The sequence below is a fragment of the Equus asinus genome, chromosome 3, assembly GCF_041296235.1.
Source record: "Equus asinus isolate D_3611 breed Donkey chromosome 3, EquAss-T2T_v2, whole genome shotgun sequence".
Classification (NCBI taxonomy): Eukaryota; Metazoa; Chordata; class Mammalia; order Perissodactyla; family Equidae; genus Equus; species Equus asinus.
This window is the reverse complement of record NC_091792.1, coordinates 63833026-63850871: the sequence shown is the minus strand read 5'-3', so window position 1 is coordinate 63850871 and position 17846 is coordinate 63833026. Positions and strand designations below refer to the sequence as shown.

The following is a 17846-nucleotide window of genomic DNA, read 5'->3' as shown; positions in this document are numbered from 1 at the left end:
CTTTTGACAATTTGACTATAATATGCCTCTGTGTGGATATCTTTCAGTTTATCCTGCTTGGAATTTGTTGAACTTCTCAGAAGTGTAGATTCATGTCTTTCATCAAATTTTGGAAGTCTTCAGCCATTATTTCTTTTTCTGCTTTTTATTGCTCTCATCTCTGAGACTCCTATGATGTGTATGTCGGTATGCTTGATGGTTTCCCACATGTCCTTTAGGTTCTGTTCATTTTTCCTTGTTCTTTTTTCCTTCTGCTCCTTAGACTGGATAAATTCAATTTCATTATCTCTAAGTTCACTGTTTCTCTTTTCTGCCTGCTCAGATCTCCCATTGAACTACTTCCATTGAAGCCGTCCAAAATTTTTTTATTTTAGCTATTGTACTTTTCAGCTCTAATATTTCTATTTGTTTTCTTTTTATAATTTCTATCTTTTTATCGACATGCCTTCTCTGTTCATACAATGTTCTGATTTCCTTTAGTTCTTTTTCTTTTTTTTATTTGAAATTATATTTGACATATAACATTGTTTAAGTTTAAGGTGTACAAGATGTTGATTTGATACATTTATATATTGCAATATGATTGCCAATGTAGTAGTACCAATACCGCTAAGACATCACATAATTATCATTTCTTTTTTTGTGGTGGGAATAATTAAGGTCTAGTCTCTTAGCAAGTTTGATGTTTACAATACAATATTGTTGTATATAATCACTATACAGTGCCTTAGATCTCCAGGATTTATTTATCTACAAGTTGCAAGTTTGTACACTTAAACAACATCTTTCCTAATCCCTCAGCCCATAGAAACCACCATTTTACTCTGTTTTTATGAGTTCAGCTTTTTTAGATTTCAAGTATAAGTGATATCATACAGTATTTGTCTTTGTCTGACTTATATCACTTAGGATAAGGTCCTCAAGGTCTGTCTATGTTGTTGCAAATGACATGGTTTCCTAATTTCTCGTGGCAGAATAATATTCCATTCTATATATATACCGCATCTTCTTTATCCATTCATCCATTGACAAACCTTAGGTTGTTTCCATATCTTGGGTATTGTGAATAATGTTGCAGTACACATGGGAGTGAAAATATCTCTTCAATATCCTTGTTTTCATTTCCTTTGGATATATATCCAGAAGTGGAATTGCTGTATCATATGGTAGTTCTATTTTTAATTTTTTGAGGAACCTCCATACTGTTTTCCATAGTGGCTACACCCATTTACATTCCCACCAACAGTGCACAATGGTTCCGTTTTCTCCACATCTTTGTCAACACTTGTTATCTCTTGTCTTCTTGATGATGGCCATTCTAACAGGTGTGAGGTAATACCTCATTGTAGTTTTGATTTACATTTCCCTGATGATTAATGATGTTGAGCACCTTTTCATATACCTTTTGGCCATTTGGATGTCTTCTTTGTGAAAATGTCTCTGCCCGTTTTTTAATCAGATTGTTACTGAGTTCTATTGAGTTTTTTATAAATTTTAGATATTAATCCCTTGTCTAATATATGGTTTGCAAATATTTTCTCCCATTCTCTAGGTTGCCTTTCATTTTGTTGATTCTTTCTTTTGCTTTTAGCTTGATGTAGTCCCACTTGTTGATTTTTGCTTTTGTTGTTTGTGCTCCTTTAATTCTTTGTCCGTGGTCTCCTTTAGCTCCTTGAGCATATTTAACACAGTTGACTTTGCCTAATAATTCTAGTGTCTAGGCTTTCTCAGGCATAGTTTCTGTCAAATTCTTTTTTTCCTGTTTTTTGTATGCTTTGCAATTTTTTGCTCAGAACTGCACATTTGAGTAGATTCTCTCTCTCCTCAGGGATTGCTCTTGAGGGATGCAGTCATCCATTTGTATGGTGACTTTTTCCAAATTATTTTTGCCAAGTCAGTATTTTTTGTTGTGTGTGATCACTAAAAATTCTGTTCTATCATCTCTGCAATCAGCCTGTGACCTGACAAGGATTTCCCTAAATGTCTGGATCTTCGAAAAAGGAGAGGATGGTGTATGTCTCTTCAAATCTTACAATAGACACCCTGGGAAAGCTAGCACAGCAGTGGGGCGCCAAAACAAAGGCAAGCATCCACACTAGTCCCCACAGGAAGCTGCACACCAAACAGTGCACAGCCTAAGAGTTTTGGAGGACAAGGGCTTACTGCCCGCCCTGGCTCCAGCCAGCCACTCTAGGAATGGGGCATGGAGGCGGTTCACATCTGCTGCCCTCCTACCAAAGTTCAGCAGCTCTCCCTTCATCAAGCACTCTCCTGGTTGCTGTGAGCGTCTTTTCAGGTTTTAGTGTCCCAAAATAGTTGCTTCTGATTGCTTTTTCCAGCTTAATGGTTGTTTCAGTGGAGGGACTGGTCTCTGGAGTTTCCTACTCTACCATTTTCCTTCTTAAAGTCTGTTTTTAAAAGGCTATAAATAGAAGGGATCCCTCTTCCTAACAGCTTATAGTTGGCACATCTTTAGCCTCTGCAGAGACACACTAATGATTTGGGACATACGCAAAGTAGTGAGAATGATCTGTGACATAGCAGACATTCTGGGCGGGTGGGAACAGAGCCACTCCATTTTTTAATTGGATGGTTGTGAGCCCTCCTGTAGCAGACTCCCTGTGAGAAAAAAAACCTTTCTAAGATCTATAGGATAACCCACCAGCATCATCCTACTCTAAGTTACCACAGTAGCTTCTATTTAGATTCTCTGTACCTGCTTTATAAGTTACCTACTTTTTTTCCTTGTTCATCCTCACTTTGTTGTTATCTTGGTATAGCCATTTCAGAATGGATAGAGGAGCCTTTAGGCTGCTGGGTAGCAGGTTTGGGTCTTATACCTCTCCTTAGATAGTCTCTGTGTCTTCCAAGGTGATGGAGAATAATGTGCTAGTGTGCTGTACAGTGACTTACAATAACCAACTACTTTGAAGAGCTAAGATTACACGTGGGTAACCTTGTAAGATATTTATTTTAACAGAAGGGGAAAATAATTCTCTTTCAAAGATATAGGGCCATTGAGTTAATTGGTTCATTTTCAAACATTCGGAATAAAAACCTTTCCCTGACTCTCATATCAGTATGCATTGTTGAAGAGTGAAATATTGCCATCCTACCAAGAGATCAATGAGATGTAATAAAGTCTCATTTCAGTAGCAATTGAATGAAACTAATGAATACATTTGCCTTGTATTAATACTGTTAGGCATATATATATCAAGCACTCAATAAATAGTTAATTAATTGAACCCAAAAGTAATTAAGACAGTTTCTTTAATTTGTTTTTATTTCACTGATTTTTTTAAATGATCATGAATTATCATCTCAATTTTTTGCATCTAATTGGAAAAATCAGAAATTTAAATTTCAAAGGCTAGATTTAGCATATTTTTTCTCTCTTTTAAAGTTTGTCTTTAGGAATGTGATGTGGGCTCAATTTTAATTCAGTACAACACGTAACTAGGGATGAAGGACAGCTTCGTGTCCTAACAAAGCTAGTGTCAAAGAAGAGGAGTGCACCTCCAGATTTCTGATTTATTTTCCTCTTCAGACATGAAAATGTCTAAATTATTAGGCCAGAATTTTTCTTTAGTAATTTCATATTTTTTCTTTCCCAGTTGAAATCACTAGGTTTTTTTGTCTGATTTACCATATACATGAAGAATTGGTTTATTTCCCCATGTAAACAAGCATTCATGTAGTTGAAATTACTTAATCGTGCCTTCTCTTCTTTTTCATTTTTATTGACAGTAAACTAACAAATAGGAAAGTTCATTAAATGTTAAACAATGAATTGTTGAACCAGTGCCTCTGTAATCCCCTCTTAGATCAGGAACGTAGCCGACATCCAAGAAGTGCGCCCCCTGTTGGCCCTTCCCAGTCATCCTCTCCCTACGCCTTGCCTTCTTCCTTCTCCCCAGAAGCCTAACTTTTGTGGTATTTTCTTCCATGTTTTTCTATTTTTCACTACCTAATTATGAATCCCTTAACTATATGGTTTAGTTTTATTGTTTCTAATTTTAGATAAGTGGGATCATTTTAGTGGTTTTTTTGTTGTTGTTCTGGCTACTTTTGTGCAACATTGTGAGATTGAGACACATTGCCTCTGACTATGTTCATTCATTTTAACTGATATGTAGGATTCCATTACGCAAGTATCTCACAATTTATCTGTTGTACTCTTGCTGGATATTTGGTAGTTTCTAGTTTGGGCTTATGAATCTTCTTGTTTATGTATCTTGGGGCCCATTAACACACATTTTTGTGGAATCTATACGTAGGAGTGGCATTGCTAGACTATAGGAAGTACATACGTTCAACGGTAGGAGTCTGCAAAGTGGTCTTCTAAAGTGCTATCAATTTTCACTCCCACTAGGAATGTATAAAGAGTTTCAGTTGGTCAATATGATGAGTATGTAGTGATATTTCTCTGTAGTTTTAATTTAAATTCCCTGATTACTAATGAAGTTGTGTTGTCCATTTAAATATCCTCTTTTCTGAAGTTTCTGTGTGTGTGATATATTTTTTCAAAAATCCACAAGATATTATTACTATTACTAATGTTATATACACTCAATATTCATTCAGATTTACTTTTCTTTGCTCTTCAATCCTTGCTGCATCTGTAAGGTAGTTTATTCATTTTCGTTGATATACAGGATTCCATGATGTGGTGATATCACAGTTTATCTGATTTACTGTTGCTGGATATTTGGGTATTTGCAAGTATTGTTTTCTTTGCACCTAAAGAATTTATTTTAATCTGCAGGTAACAAAGTATTCATTTTGATTGTATGAAATGTCTTTATTTTGTTTCATTCTTGAGGGAAGTTTTCACTGAGTATAGAATTCTGGGGTTGCGTTTATATTTCTTTCAGCACTTTGAAGCGGTCTTTCCACTGTCTTCTGGCTTTTAATGATGCAGTTAAGAAATCAGATGTCTGTCTTTGAGGATATCCCTCTGGCTGTTTTTATGTTTTTTTTTTTTAATATCATCTTTGTTTTTAGGCTGTCTTTGTTTTCTCTAGTTTGACTATGATGTTTCTAGGTATAGATTTCCTCTGCTTGGGTTGCTTAGGCATCATTGGGCTTAACTGGTGAGTTGATTTTTTTTTTTTTTTTTTAGTTCTGAGTAATTTTCAGCCTCTAACTCATATGTTGACTGTATCCCATTCTCTCCCCCACTCTTCCTGGGACTCCAATTAAACATGTGTTAGACCTACTCATTGTATCCATTGTGTCTCATACCCTCTTCTCCTACCCCCATTTTTTTTTCTCCATTACTAATTCAGTCTAATCTACTGCTAAACTCATCCATTAATGAGCCCTTATTTTATTTTTTAACTCTCTGATTTCTGGTATCTTTTTCCACTCTTTTATATCATGTTTTATAGTTTCCTGATGCTTTTAAACATTCTTAAATTCACCTTCTATCTCCATGAACGTAGTAAGCATAGCTCTTCTACAGTCTATATCAAATGATTTCAAATCTGGAGTCCCTGCAGTCTCTTGTTTCTTATCATGGTGTCTTGTCTCAAAGGGTACTTCATCGCTTTTTATTATTTGCTGAGCATTTTGTGAGAGAATTTGCTTTTAGGAATACTCAAGACCTAGGTGATATTAGATTCCTGCAAGGAGGATCTCTCTTTGCTTTTGCCAGGCATCTAAAAGCACTAGTTGTCGAGGAATAAGGCTTGAGGTTTATCTAGGTCATCTAGGTGACCCCTTCCCCAGCAATCCCTCCCCTCACTTCAAAGTGAGAAGGTTGTTATGCTGGGGTCTGTGCTTTTGCCAGGCTCTGAACTCAGAACCCTTGTTCCTTCATCTCCTTGATACTTGGAAGCAATTCTGCCTCTCATTGCTCTTCCACCTCCCACAGTGTAGACAACAGCCCTTTGTTGAGGGGAGTGAGATGAGTATTATAGCTGGTCCTCGTCTTCTGGTGGCCACATGACTCCTACCCAGTCCCACTTGTCTCCTGCCAGCCTTTGTGGATGTCAGCTCCCCTTCCTGGATTGGCAAATGCTACTGAGGCAGAAGAGGCTCTACTCCCTTCTTGATGCTCACATTGTCTTATTCTCTGCCTGATATTTAATAACTGTTGGACCTTTGATATTTTTTTAAAGTGGAAGCATTTTAAATTTTGTTCAAATTTTTAAATTGTCCTCAGCTGGAAAGTTAATCAGAATCATTTAGTCTGCCATAATCAAGCCTGAAGTCACCTTCTCTTGTATAAACTTAAATACTTCTGGCTTGTCTGCCATTCCTCTAGGATCTAATTCCCATCATTGTTCCATCTTTGTTGCTTTTTCTCCCAAACTCTATATTGTATTTCTCTTCGTTTTGAAAAGGGTGACCACAGTTTATCAAGCTGTTACTGAAAAGTATCCCCCTTCCCAATTGTTCTTACATTTGTAAGCCCTATCTGTTTACAAAGATCTGTTTTTTATTGCCTGCCTATGTTATTAGACCCTTTTATATGACTTATTCTTCTGTTTCTTACCAAGCTGTTAGCGAAATGGAAATAAGGTCACCATATTTGTTTCATCTAGTTATTCATCAAATAGAGGACACTGAAAAACTGGAGGTGAGGTGATCAAGACAAGTCCTATGTCCTTTCTGTACTGTGCTATTACCAGAGCAGACAATGTTTAAAGCCAGAGTTGGGGAAGCAGGGTCGGGCGTTACCCATAACACAGGCGCCATAGCTCATTAGAAATAGTGAGCCATGGAGTCAGGCAAGTTGGGTCTGAATTACAATTCTGCTTCCCAGCTGTGTGACCTTGAGTTATGACCCTTTCTGAAAATCACATTCTCATAGGATAATAATTCCAATCTTGTTAGGTTTTAAATTAAGTTTGTGCATGTTGAACATCTAGCATGCAATGCTGGCATGTATTCAAGTGCTCAGAAAAATGTCTTCCTCCTCCGGCTTTATACTTTATAGTCACTCAACTATAAAGTTGTTCTTCCTTTGTTTTGAGATGAAGTTAGAATCACAAGCTGGGTCGAGTTTAGGTTCATTTCTTGCTCCTGACTTATTTTCTCTTTTAAAGGGAAATGTGTTTATTTTCAGTGTTCTAAGCCTTTACGTGGTATTGGATTTATCCCCTTAGAAAGACAAGGCTGTAGTAACGTTGAGAAGCAAAGAGTTGTTTTTCAGCCAATTCAGGCATCACGTTAATTAGTTTACTCCTTTTGCCTGCTTCCTCCCCTTGTTTTCTAAAATAGAATCAGAGTAGAATTTAAGTAAACAGCTAGGTTTGTTCCATTTTCATCTTTGATTAATCATCTTTAAGGTTTTGTGATTTTTCCCCCACTTTTAAATTAAAGAGCATTGATCAACCCATAATTAACCTGCTCTTATAGCCAGTGGCTGAAGCAGTTGGCATGTACGTTTTATGTGATTGCCTTTCTTTCCTCAATATTTAGAGTAATCAAAACTGTGTCTTAAGCTAAATGGTACGTATCTTTCAAAGGGAGGGAGAGAGGGTCAGAAAGCAGAGGACTTTTTGTCTACTCTGAGGGCTTGAGGCTTGAAAGCATTTGTTATGGAAAAAAAATCAGAGAAATGCTTGTAGCCCCTGGTCCCCGCAGGTGGGAGGTTCATTGGAGCACTAAGCCAGAGATCGTAGTTGGGACAGGGGAAGTGGCTTTCCCACCGATGCTCACCAGCTCTCTGCTCCTCATCCATTTGGAGCAGGCAGTGTCCTCTGCCTTTCATTTCACACTCTGCCCTCGGGCTGCATTCTATCTAAAGTGCCTGCAGCTAACACATCACCTATCATGTTAATAACTCAGTTTTTAATCTCTAAAACTTATGAACACACACAAAAGCTTATTTTCTCCTCCCAGAAGAGTATGTGTCCTAGGGCAGAGGTGGAGGCCAGTGAGGTCAATACAGAGGCTGGTCACTAAAGCCAAATCTCAGAATATCACTCCAGGTACATGTCAAGATATTCTTTTTTTCACCTTACCTCATTTGATGATCATCGCAGCTGATAAAGTGGTGAAGATAAACATATTTATCCTGCCTCCAAGTGTAGGAAAGAGGCCCTTGTGATAGAGGTAGCTTCTGTGGTTGTGGGTTAGGTAACTTGGAGGATACAACAAAGCAAGCATTTTGACTCCCACACTCCTCCACATCCTTAATGCTCTACTGACAACTGTCTGCTCTGTAGTAGGGGCACCCTGGGGACTGCTGCATATAAATCCCCAACCTGAGGATTTAGCAGCATCACATGCAGGTGATGGGTAGAGAACTCCGTTACTTGTGCAGCCCGCTGCGTCTCTCCTCAAGGGCAGGAGCAGCGTTCCACTGGGCCTGTGAGACAGCCTGCCCACGTCAGTCCAGGAGGTTAGCTGACGTCAGCTGTGAAATGTAATTGCTTTTTCTTGGCTGGCTAACAAAAGGAAAGTTACCGTGACGAGGACTGTCTAGGAGCCCTGCTAAACATGGAGGGGAGAGCAGAACGCAGCCTTCACCCGGCCCAGCTGATGGCACGTTCCCGTAGAAGCTAGCTAAGAATACTAATAATTTTACCAGACTGTTCTGCAGATTATAGAAACAGGGAGAAATCTGTCTTTCACAAAACAAGAGGCACAAAGAAATACAAATGGGGAATATTTTTGTTTAGTTGTTTAAGTAAGAAGAGATTGGAATCCAGGCTGGCTAGAGGTCATACTTCTTTCCCCAGAATACTTAAAGCTTCCCAGGGGGCCCGGAAGTAGACTTTCCATCTCAGTGCTCCTGCATGTTATTGAAACTAAGGATAGGAGCTGAAAACTAGGCCTTTCCTTCAAAAAGGCACATAGCAAAGCTTGAGTGCCTCTCTTCAAGTTGGTAGTGGTTTCTAGGGCCCACCTCCTGTATAACAACAAAAGTAGAGAGCCCAGGAGGCAGTGTGCTCTGCGGGAATCATTACTGAGGAGTTGTGGGTGGTACCCCCATAAAGCTGTTCTCTTCACCGGCAAGCTTAGGAGAACAGGGCACTCTAGATCATTGAACTCTGCACTTATTCAAGGGCTGTCCAGTCCTGTGTTCAATGTGAGGAGCAGCTGCTCTCTTACCTCTGCACCTATTTACGCTGGACAGACGTGGTTGCGGCATGTTTTGGGAAGTAAGGCACTCTGACTAACTGCACATCTTCAGTCTGGAATTACTTGTAAGGAATATTACCATCATTGTTTGAAAGAGGAGAATTAAGTGAGCTGAGCAGAACCAAAAGGAAACACTGAATATATTTTGTGACTTCACACAAGTAAAAAGCTGGAAGCATTAGAAGTCTGGTAGATGAACTGATAATTGTTGAAGCTGGGTAGTGGGTATATGGAGGTTCGATATACTATCATGTCTATTTTATATATTTACAATTCTCCATAAGAAATTGTTTTGTCTGTGGAAAATGACATCTGTTTTATAAAATTGGAGTCGAAATATAAAAATCTAGGAATATTTCTGAAAAATGTAGGGGCAGTTTTTATTAGATGGAGGTAATGGTATAAATCAGAAAGCTGCCTCTAAATTTTTAGCTAACAAGGTAGGAAATTGTACCTAAATTAAGAAGCCCTGCCCTTCATCCCTTTACAGTGAGTCATTCCCACTACCTGGCACCTAACATACAGCCAGTTCTTTTTTTTCTTTGTATGTACACAACATAGCAATAACTGAATACAGTACAGTAAATCTGCAAGCATTTATTGCATATTGATTATATGCCAGATACTGTACTAATCCCTAATGATAGAAGTCATTGACTTCAAAGAGCTAACATTCTAGGAGGGGAGATAGACATGCAGGTAAAATAAAGCACAGCATGATTACTAAAGCAATAGAACAGCTAGCATGGAGAGAGGGGGTTATGAATTCCAGCTTCTCTGTGGATAGGGGAAGTGTGTGCAGAGGTCTCCTGGGTAGTGGTGTCCAAGTTGTGGGTTCAGGGATGAATGGGAGTGCACTGTGGAGTGGCTTGCTGCTGAGGGACAGCACTGAAGGGGCAGCAGCAAAGCCAGCATGGTAGACTAGTGAAATTATACCTGTTGTGATAATCCTGGACTGTAAGTAGTAAAGTCAGTGGTGGCAGGAACTAAAGCTGAAGAGGTGAACCAGAGGCTGGACATGAGAGACTTTGTATATCAGGCTGAGGAATTTGAGCTTTATCTTGGGACGTGCCATGAGCAGTTTTAAATAGGAGAGTGGCATGGTCAGAATTACCACTCTGGATTTTGATTTTAAGTGTTGATTTGACCTCATGTGTTGATCTCTTCCTCTCCTCAAGCTTACATGTCAGTTCTAATATTTTCAGTTACAAGTAACAGAAAACTCAGCTCAAAATGGCTTAAACTTAACGTGGATGAATCTTGAGCTATTGTGCCAAGTGAAATAAGCAAATCACAAAAGGACAAGTACTGTGTGATTCCCACTTACTTTGAGGTACCTAGAGTAACCAAATTCATAGAGACAGAAGGTAGAATGGTGGTTGCCAGGGATGAGGGAAGGGAGAATAGGTAGCTATTGTTAAACGGATACAGAATTTTGCAAGATGAAGAGAATTCTGGAGATGGATGGTGGTGAGGGTTGCACAACCATGTGAAGGTACTTCATACCACTGTCTCCATCTTCCCACTTTGCCATTCTCCATACATCACTGCTTCCTCCTCAGCCAACTCCCCTTGCAAGGCTACTGCTCTACTCAGTCCAAGAAAAGAGATCATTTTTCTCTGTCTCTTTTTAAGAGAAAGAAAGGCTTCCAAAATCACATGTTACTCAGTGTCTCCACTTGCATGTCTAATAGCCATTTCATCTGCAGCATAGCCAAAACCAAGCTCTTGATTTCCCTCTCTACCCCTTCTTCTCACCATCTTTCCAGTCTCAGTAAACGGCAACTCCTTCTTTCTCCAAACCGTTGCTTATGCAGACCAAAACCTTTAGAGTCATTTTGGACCCCTCTCTTTATGTCACACCCTACATCCATCAACAAATTCTTTTGACTCTGCCTTAAAAGATATTTCCAGATTCCAGCTACTTTTCACCGCCATGACTCTCCTTTGCGCTACCACCATCTCTAACCTAGATTATTATAAGATCTTCTTAACTGGTCTCCCTATTTCTGCCCTTGATCACTTATGCATTGAACAAATATTTATTGAGTACTTAATAATGTGCCAGGCATTGCTCTGGGCACCAGCAATTCTGCAGTGAACAGAACAGATAAAAATCCCTGCCCTCTGGAGCATTCCTTCTCTTCTCAAAACAGCAATCAGAGTGATCTCTTTCAAATGCAAGTCAGTCATGTCGCTCCTTTGACAAAAATCCTTAGATTCACCTGCCCATGCTAATGGCCTCTACATGTCCCTGAAGATGAGGAAAAGTCGGGTTTTAATTTTGACGTGCCTGTGCCTCTGCTGAATGCTGTCATGTCACAGAGCATAGTTCACTTTGAATGTGGATGCTAAAGTGGGAGAAAGGGAGGTGGAAAAATAGTTTCTAGCAAGTGGGATTCTAGAAACGGAAAGCACTGCATTGAATGACTTCAGATGCGTCTGTATGATATAGTGATGGCTCTTAACCACCTGCCTCTCATCCTACTCATTCCACCTTGTTTCACTGAATTCTTTGGACAAATTGAGCTCTTAAAACACATTGAAACATCTATTAAATAGGTGTGCCTCCTCGAGTTTTGTTTTTGTTTTTTTGAGATATATATGCAATAAAGTACAACATTTTAAGTATACCACTTGATTAATTTTTGCATCTATCTGTTCCCATTTAACTACTAACCCAGATCAAGATACAACATTTTCAGCACTCCAAAAGACTTTCCTTTTCCTTTCTCAGTCCATATCTTTCAAATGTAACCAGTATTCTGACTTCTATCACCATAAAATTTGTTTTGCCTGTGTCTAAACTTCGTGTTGATGGAATTTATATCTGATTTCTTTCATGCAAAATGAAGTCTCTGAGAGTCATTCATGTTGTTGCAGATAGCTATAGTCCTTTCACTTTTTTGTTGCTATGTAGTATTCCATTGTGTGAAAATACCACAATTGAAGAAATTAAAGGAGAAATCAAAAAGTATCTGGAGACAAATGAGAATGAAAATACACCATACCAACTAATACAGGATGCAGCAGAAGCAGTCCTAAGAGGGAAATTCATAGCAATACAGGCCCACCTTAACAAACAAAAATATCAAATAAGCAATCTTAAAATACACCTAAGAGAATTAGAAAAAGAACAAACAGAGCGCAAAGTAAGCAGGAGGTGGTAAATGAAAATTAGAGCAGAAATAAATGAAATTGAAAGAAAAGAACAGAAAGGATCAATGAAACAGTTGTTTCTTTGAGAAGATAAACAAAACTGACAAACCCTTAGCCAGACTTACTAAGAAAAAGAGAGAAGGCTCAAATAACTAAAATCAGAAATGAAAGAGGAGAAATTGCAACCAATACCACAGAAATACAAAGGATTAGAAGAGAATACTATGAAAAACTATATGCCAACAAATTGGATAACCTAGAAGAAATGGATAAATTCTTAAAACTCATACAACCTCCCCAAACTGAATCAAGAAGAAATGGAGAATCTGAATAGACCAATCACAAGTTAAGAGATTGAAACAGTAATCAAAAACCTCCCCAAAAATAAAAGTCCAGAACCGTATGGCTTCTCTGGAGAATTCTACCAAACATTCAAAGAAGATTTAATACCTATGCTTTTCAAACTGTTCCAAAAAACTGAGGAACATGGAACACTTCATAATACATTCTATGAGGCCAACATCACCGTGATGCCAAAGCTAGACAAGGACAACACAAAGAAGGAAAATTATAGGCCAATATCACTGATGAACATAGAGGCAAAAATCTTCAACAAAATATTGGCAAACCGAATACAGCAATACATTAAAAAAGATCATACACCATGATGAATTGGGATTTATACCAGGGACACAGGATGGTTCAACATCCACAGATCAATCAGTGTGATACACCACATTAACAAGATGAGGAATAAAAACCACATGATCATCTCAGTAGACACACAGAAAGCATTTGACAGTTTCAAATATCTATTTATGCTAAAAACTCTAAATAAAATGAGAATAGAAGGAAAGTACCTCAACATAATAAAGGCCATATATGACAAACCCAGAGCCAACATCGTACTCAGTAGGGAAAAACTTTTGAAAGCCATCCTTCTCAGAACAGGAACAAAGATAAGAATACCCACTCTTGTCACTCTTATTCAACATAGTACTGGAGGTTTTGACCAGGGCAATTAGGCAAGAAAAAGAAATAAAAGGTATCCAAGTTGTCAAGGAAGAAGTGAATCTCTCGCTATTTGCAGATGACATGATTTTATACATAGAAAACCCTAAAGAATCTATCGGAAAACTATTGTAATAATCAACAACTACAGCAAACTTGCAGGGTACAAAATCAACTTGGAAAAATCACTTGCATTTCTATACTCTAATAATGAACTAACAGAAAGAGAACTCAAGAATATAATCCCATTTACAGTCACAGCAAAAAGAATAAAATGTCTAGGAATAAATTTAACCAAGGAGGTGAAAGACCTATACAATGAAAACTAAGACATTATTGAAAGAAATCGATGATGACATAAAGAAATGGAAAGATAATCTATGCACATGGATTGGAGGAATAAATATAGTTAAAATATCCATACTACCTAAAGCAATCTACAGATTCAATGCAATCCCAATCAGAATCTCAATGACATTCTTCACAGAAGTAGAACAAGGAATCCTAAAATTCATATGGCGCAACAAAAAACCCTGAATAGCTAAAGCAATCCTCAGAAAAAAGAACAAAGCTGGAGGCATCACAATCCCCAACTTCAAATATACTACAAAGCTATAGTAATCAAATCAGCATGGTACTGGTACAAAAACAGACACAGATCAATGGAATAGAACTGAAGCCCAGAAATAAAACCACTCATATGCAGACAGCTAGTTTTCAATAAAGGAGCTAAGAACATATAATGGAGAAAGGAAAGTCTCTTCAATAAATGGTGTTGGGAAAATTGGACAGCCACATGCAAAAGAATGAAAGTAGACCATTGTCTCATGCCACACACAAAAATAAACTCAAAGTGGATCAAAGACCTGAAGCCATAAAACTCCTAGAAAGTATAGGCAGTACACTTTTTTTTTCCGTTTTTCTCCCCAAAGCCCCCTAGTACATAGTTGTGGGTCCTTCCAGTTGTGGCATGTGGGATGCCACCTCAGCATGGCCTGATGAGCGGTGCCATGTCCACGCCCACGATTCAAACATGCGAAACCCTGGGCCACCGAAGCAGAGTACACAAACTTAACCACTTGGCCACAGGGCCGGCCCCAGCAGTACACTCTTTGACATGGGTCTTAGCAGGATCCTTTCAAATACCATGTCTATGTGGGCAAGGGAAACAACAGAAAAAATAAACAAGTGGGACTTCATAAGACTAAAGAGCTTCTGCAAGGCAAAGGAAACCATGAACAAAACAAAAAGAGAACCCACCAACTGGGAGAAAATATTTACAAATCATATATCCCAGAAGGGGCTAATCTCCAAAGTATAAAAGGAACTCACACAACTAAACAAAAAAACAAAAACCTGATCAAAAAATGGGCAGAGGATATGAACAGACGTTTTTTCAAAGAAGATATACAGATGGCTAATAGGTGTATGAGAACATGCTCAGCATCGCTGATCATCAGGGAAACGCAAACCCAAACTGCACTAAGATACCACCTCACACCCTTAGAATGCCTATAATCACCAAGACAAAGAGGGACAAATGTTGGAGAGGATGTGGAGAAAAGGGAACCCTCTTACACTGCTGCATCCAGCTATCCCACTATTGGATATTTATCCAAAGACCTTGAAATCAACAATTCAAAGAGACTTATGTACCCCTGTGTTCATTGCAGCCTTGTTCACTATAGCCAAGAAGTGAAAGCAACCCAAGTGCCCATCAACTGATGACAGGATAAAGATGTATTATATATATACAACGGAATACTACTCAGCCTAAAAAAAGACAAAATCATCCCATTCGCAACAACATGGATAGACCTTGAGGGTATTATGTTAAGCAAAGTAAGACAGAGGGAGAAAGACAAACACCATATGATCTCACTCATGTGTGGAAGATAAACTAACACACGAACAAAGAGAATAGTTTAGTGGTTACCAGAGGGGAAGGGGATTGGGAGGGTGGGCACAAGAGGTGAAGGGGCACATTTGTATGGTGACTGACAAATAATGATGTACAACTGAAATTTCACAATGTTATGAACTATTATGACCTCAGTAAAAATTAAAAAGCCCCGTCTCTTAACCATGCCTACGGGTATTCCCGTGTAAGCCCTGCCTTACCCTCTTATCCTGTGTTTTATTTTAGAGGTAGCATTTAGGATAGTGTTTCTCAAACTTAATATATAGATTCCTTTTAAAGAAAAACAGTTCATAGACTTTAGTATTGACTTAAAGCAGCTAATGTTCCTTAAATGTTTACAAACATAAAAGTGCTCTAAACTTCGGTGCTTCTGCTGATAATATAACAAGACAAATACACCAATTAATACAAACAAAACTGATAGAACGCAAATTAAGTACCATTAATTTAATGTGACTGATGGTGAGATTTTGCTGAAATTGTCACTCGTGATGAGTGAGTGTGGCACTGACACTCATACGCGAGTTCTTTCTTCCTTCAGCATGCCTTTGCTGCTGGCAGCTCTCGGGATCCCCTCTTCTCTCCTTCAAACTTCCAGGAAACCATAATACTGTCTGGCTTCATTGCCAGTGTAGACATCTAACCCATTAAATCCACCTCTTCTCATTCACCTGCGACGCCTGAAGTAGTGCTGTGTGCTGCCAGCAGGGTTGGAAATACGCAGGCTCTGAAATAGAGTTTCTGTATTTTAATACAGCTGGAATCCAAAGTAATGAAACTGTGCCGAACTTATTGAAATGGGGTTCATCTTGACTGGAATTTGGTCTGTGAACGGGAGTGGGAGAGGGGAGGAGGACGGCTCAAAGGGGAGCCTCTGCTGGCTTTCGAGGGGTACTGACGTTTCGCTTAGTAGAGACTCTTCTTACTTTTGTTTTTCTGCTCCTTCACAGGGGTCGGCACCAGGAATTATTACAGAAAGATTGGTTACAGATTACAAGGCCCGTACATGGTAAAGACGCTAAAGTAACAGCCACACCAGTCCCCCTTGGTGCAGTATCCTCCCTGGCAGAAAAAGAGATCGTGATATCTTGAATACTCAGCAGAGGCTGAGCAAAGCAAATGGACCTACCCTGTCTCCTGGCAAGGAGCTTCACCCCCAGCCTGCGGCCACAGAGACTGGAAACTGCTCTCAGGAGCAGGCCGGGCATCAGCCGACCAAGCCCCCCGAGCCTCTGGCACACAGAGCTCCCATCCTCCCTCTCCTGCCCCTTCTCAAGAAGTCACTTCAGTTTTCAAAGTTTGTCATCTGTCCAATTTCTGAATTCTGCATGAGGCCTGCTTGACTCAGACACAGTGAGAAAAGCAAATGAATCAACTCATTTGGACACTATAATTCATGAAATAAAACTAGCTGTTACCATTTGAGGAGTAAACTTAGGACTAGGTTGTTTATAGTATACTGTAGGTCAGGTTGGAACATGAAAACTGTCAGGCTTTGATCTTTGGCCTTTAACAACGGATGCATTCCCGTACAGGAAAATGAGCTTTTGTTTTCATGCAACTCGTTCTGGTTCTTGTGCTGATGTATGAAATAACAGTGTGATGGGGAGAGAGGAATTGAGGTTTTAGGTTTGTATTTCAAGCTTGAAACCAGCCTTCCCCATTCAGGAGTCGACCATGATTGATGGGCCATTACAAACAGCCTTTATTTCACATTTTTTATTGTCTGTACTTCCCACACTCTGACAACTGCAAAACAATGTGAGCAGCACTCAGGCCCAGAGAAGCGTTTGGCTTCCCCTGTGTCTGTCCTGAGCACGCAGAGTCTGACGTGCACGTGTCTGAGGTTGTGTGACCCTGAGTCAAGATTCATTTCCACAGAAGCTCTTCTCTGCATTTTAATTCTTTAAGATGGATTTTGGTTTGTTCTCAGTGGAGAAAAGTAAAGAGTTCAACTCATATGAAAACAAAAAATAGAAAACAGATCCAAACCTAAAAATAGGGAACAGATTGGCGTTTTCAAAGGCTCATCCTGTAGAACTGCCTCTTTCTGACTTCTGGGTAACCTACCAAGGAGGCGCCCTGGAGAGGGGCAGCTCTTCAGAGCGTGGCTTACCCCTGCGCCCCTGGGCTTCTGCGGCATTCTATAAATGCTTATTAAATGGAATTGATTCCCCTAAAAGTTTCAAAAAATAAAGTCTTCAGCATACAAAGAAGAATCACGTAAGATTTTTTCCTCTCCCTGTAAATGCAGTGACATTTGCCATGAATTCATAGGTTTGAGTTTCCCATCTGTGACACTATTTCCTCCTGGGTACTGTTTGCTATTTCATGAAACTGCCACAAGGCAGATGGCATTGGCTTTCTTGTGGGCTCACTGGGGAACTACAAAGGCTTTCCATGAGTACAGTTTAGGGAATTTAGCTACTTCTCAATTATGCTTGTTTTCCCTATAAAAATGAAACTATTAAACTAAAAAAGCATACACCATACTAGCTGTTAGCACATGTAACTGGAGATAGAGTGGACAGTGTGCTGGTCTCTGACTGCGGGCGCAGGCTCGCTTCTGCCTGCAGCACGACTTGGCTAACACAAGAGTCTGGGCCTCCAGTTTCCCATCTGTTCTGTCTACCTAAAAGGACCAAAACCTGTAATG

At 39.3% G+C, this 17846-nt stretch overlaps 1 protein-coding gene across 1 annotated transcript in view; it reads left to right on the top strand.

The window, feature by feature from the left end:
* ELP3 (elongator acetyltransferase complex subunit 3) overlaps positions 1 to 17406 on the top strand; it is a 101778-nt gene extending 84372 nt beyond the window's left edge. Inside the window, exon 15 of the mRNA XM_014843321.3 lies at positions 16141 to 17406. Within this exon, the coding sequence (XP_014698807.1) occupies positions 16141 to 16217 (77 nt within the window). The 3' untranslated portion in view covers positions 16218 to 17406. The remainder of the gene's footprint in view (positions 1 to 16140) is intronic.
* The last annotated feature ends 440 nt before the right edge of the window (positions 17407 to 17846 follow it).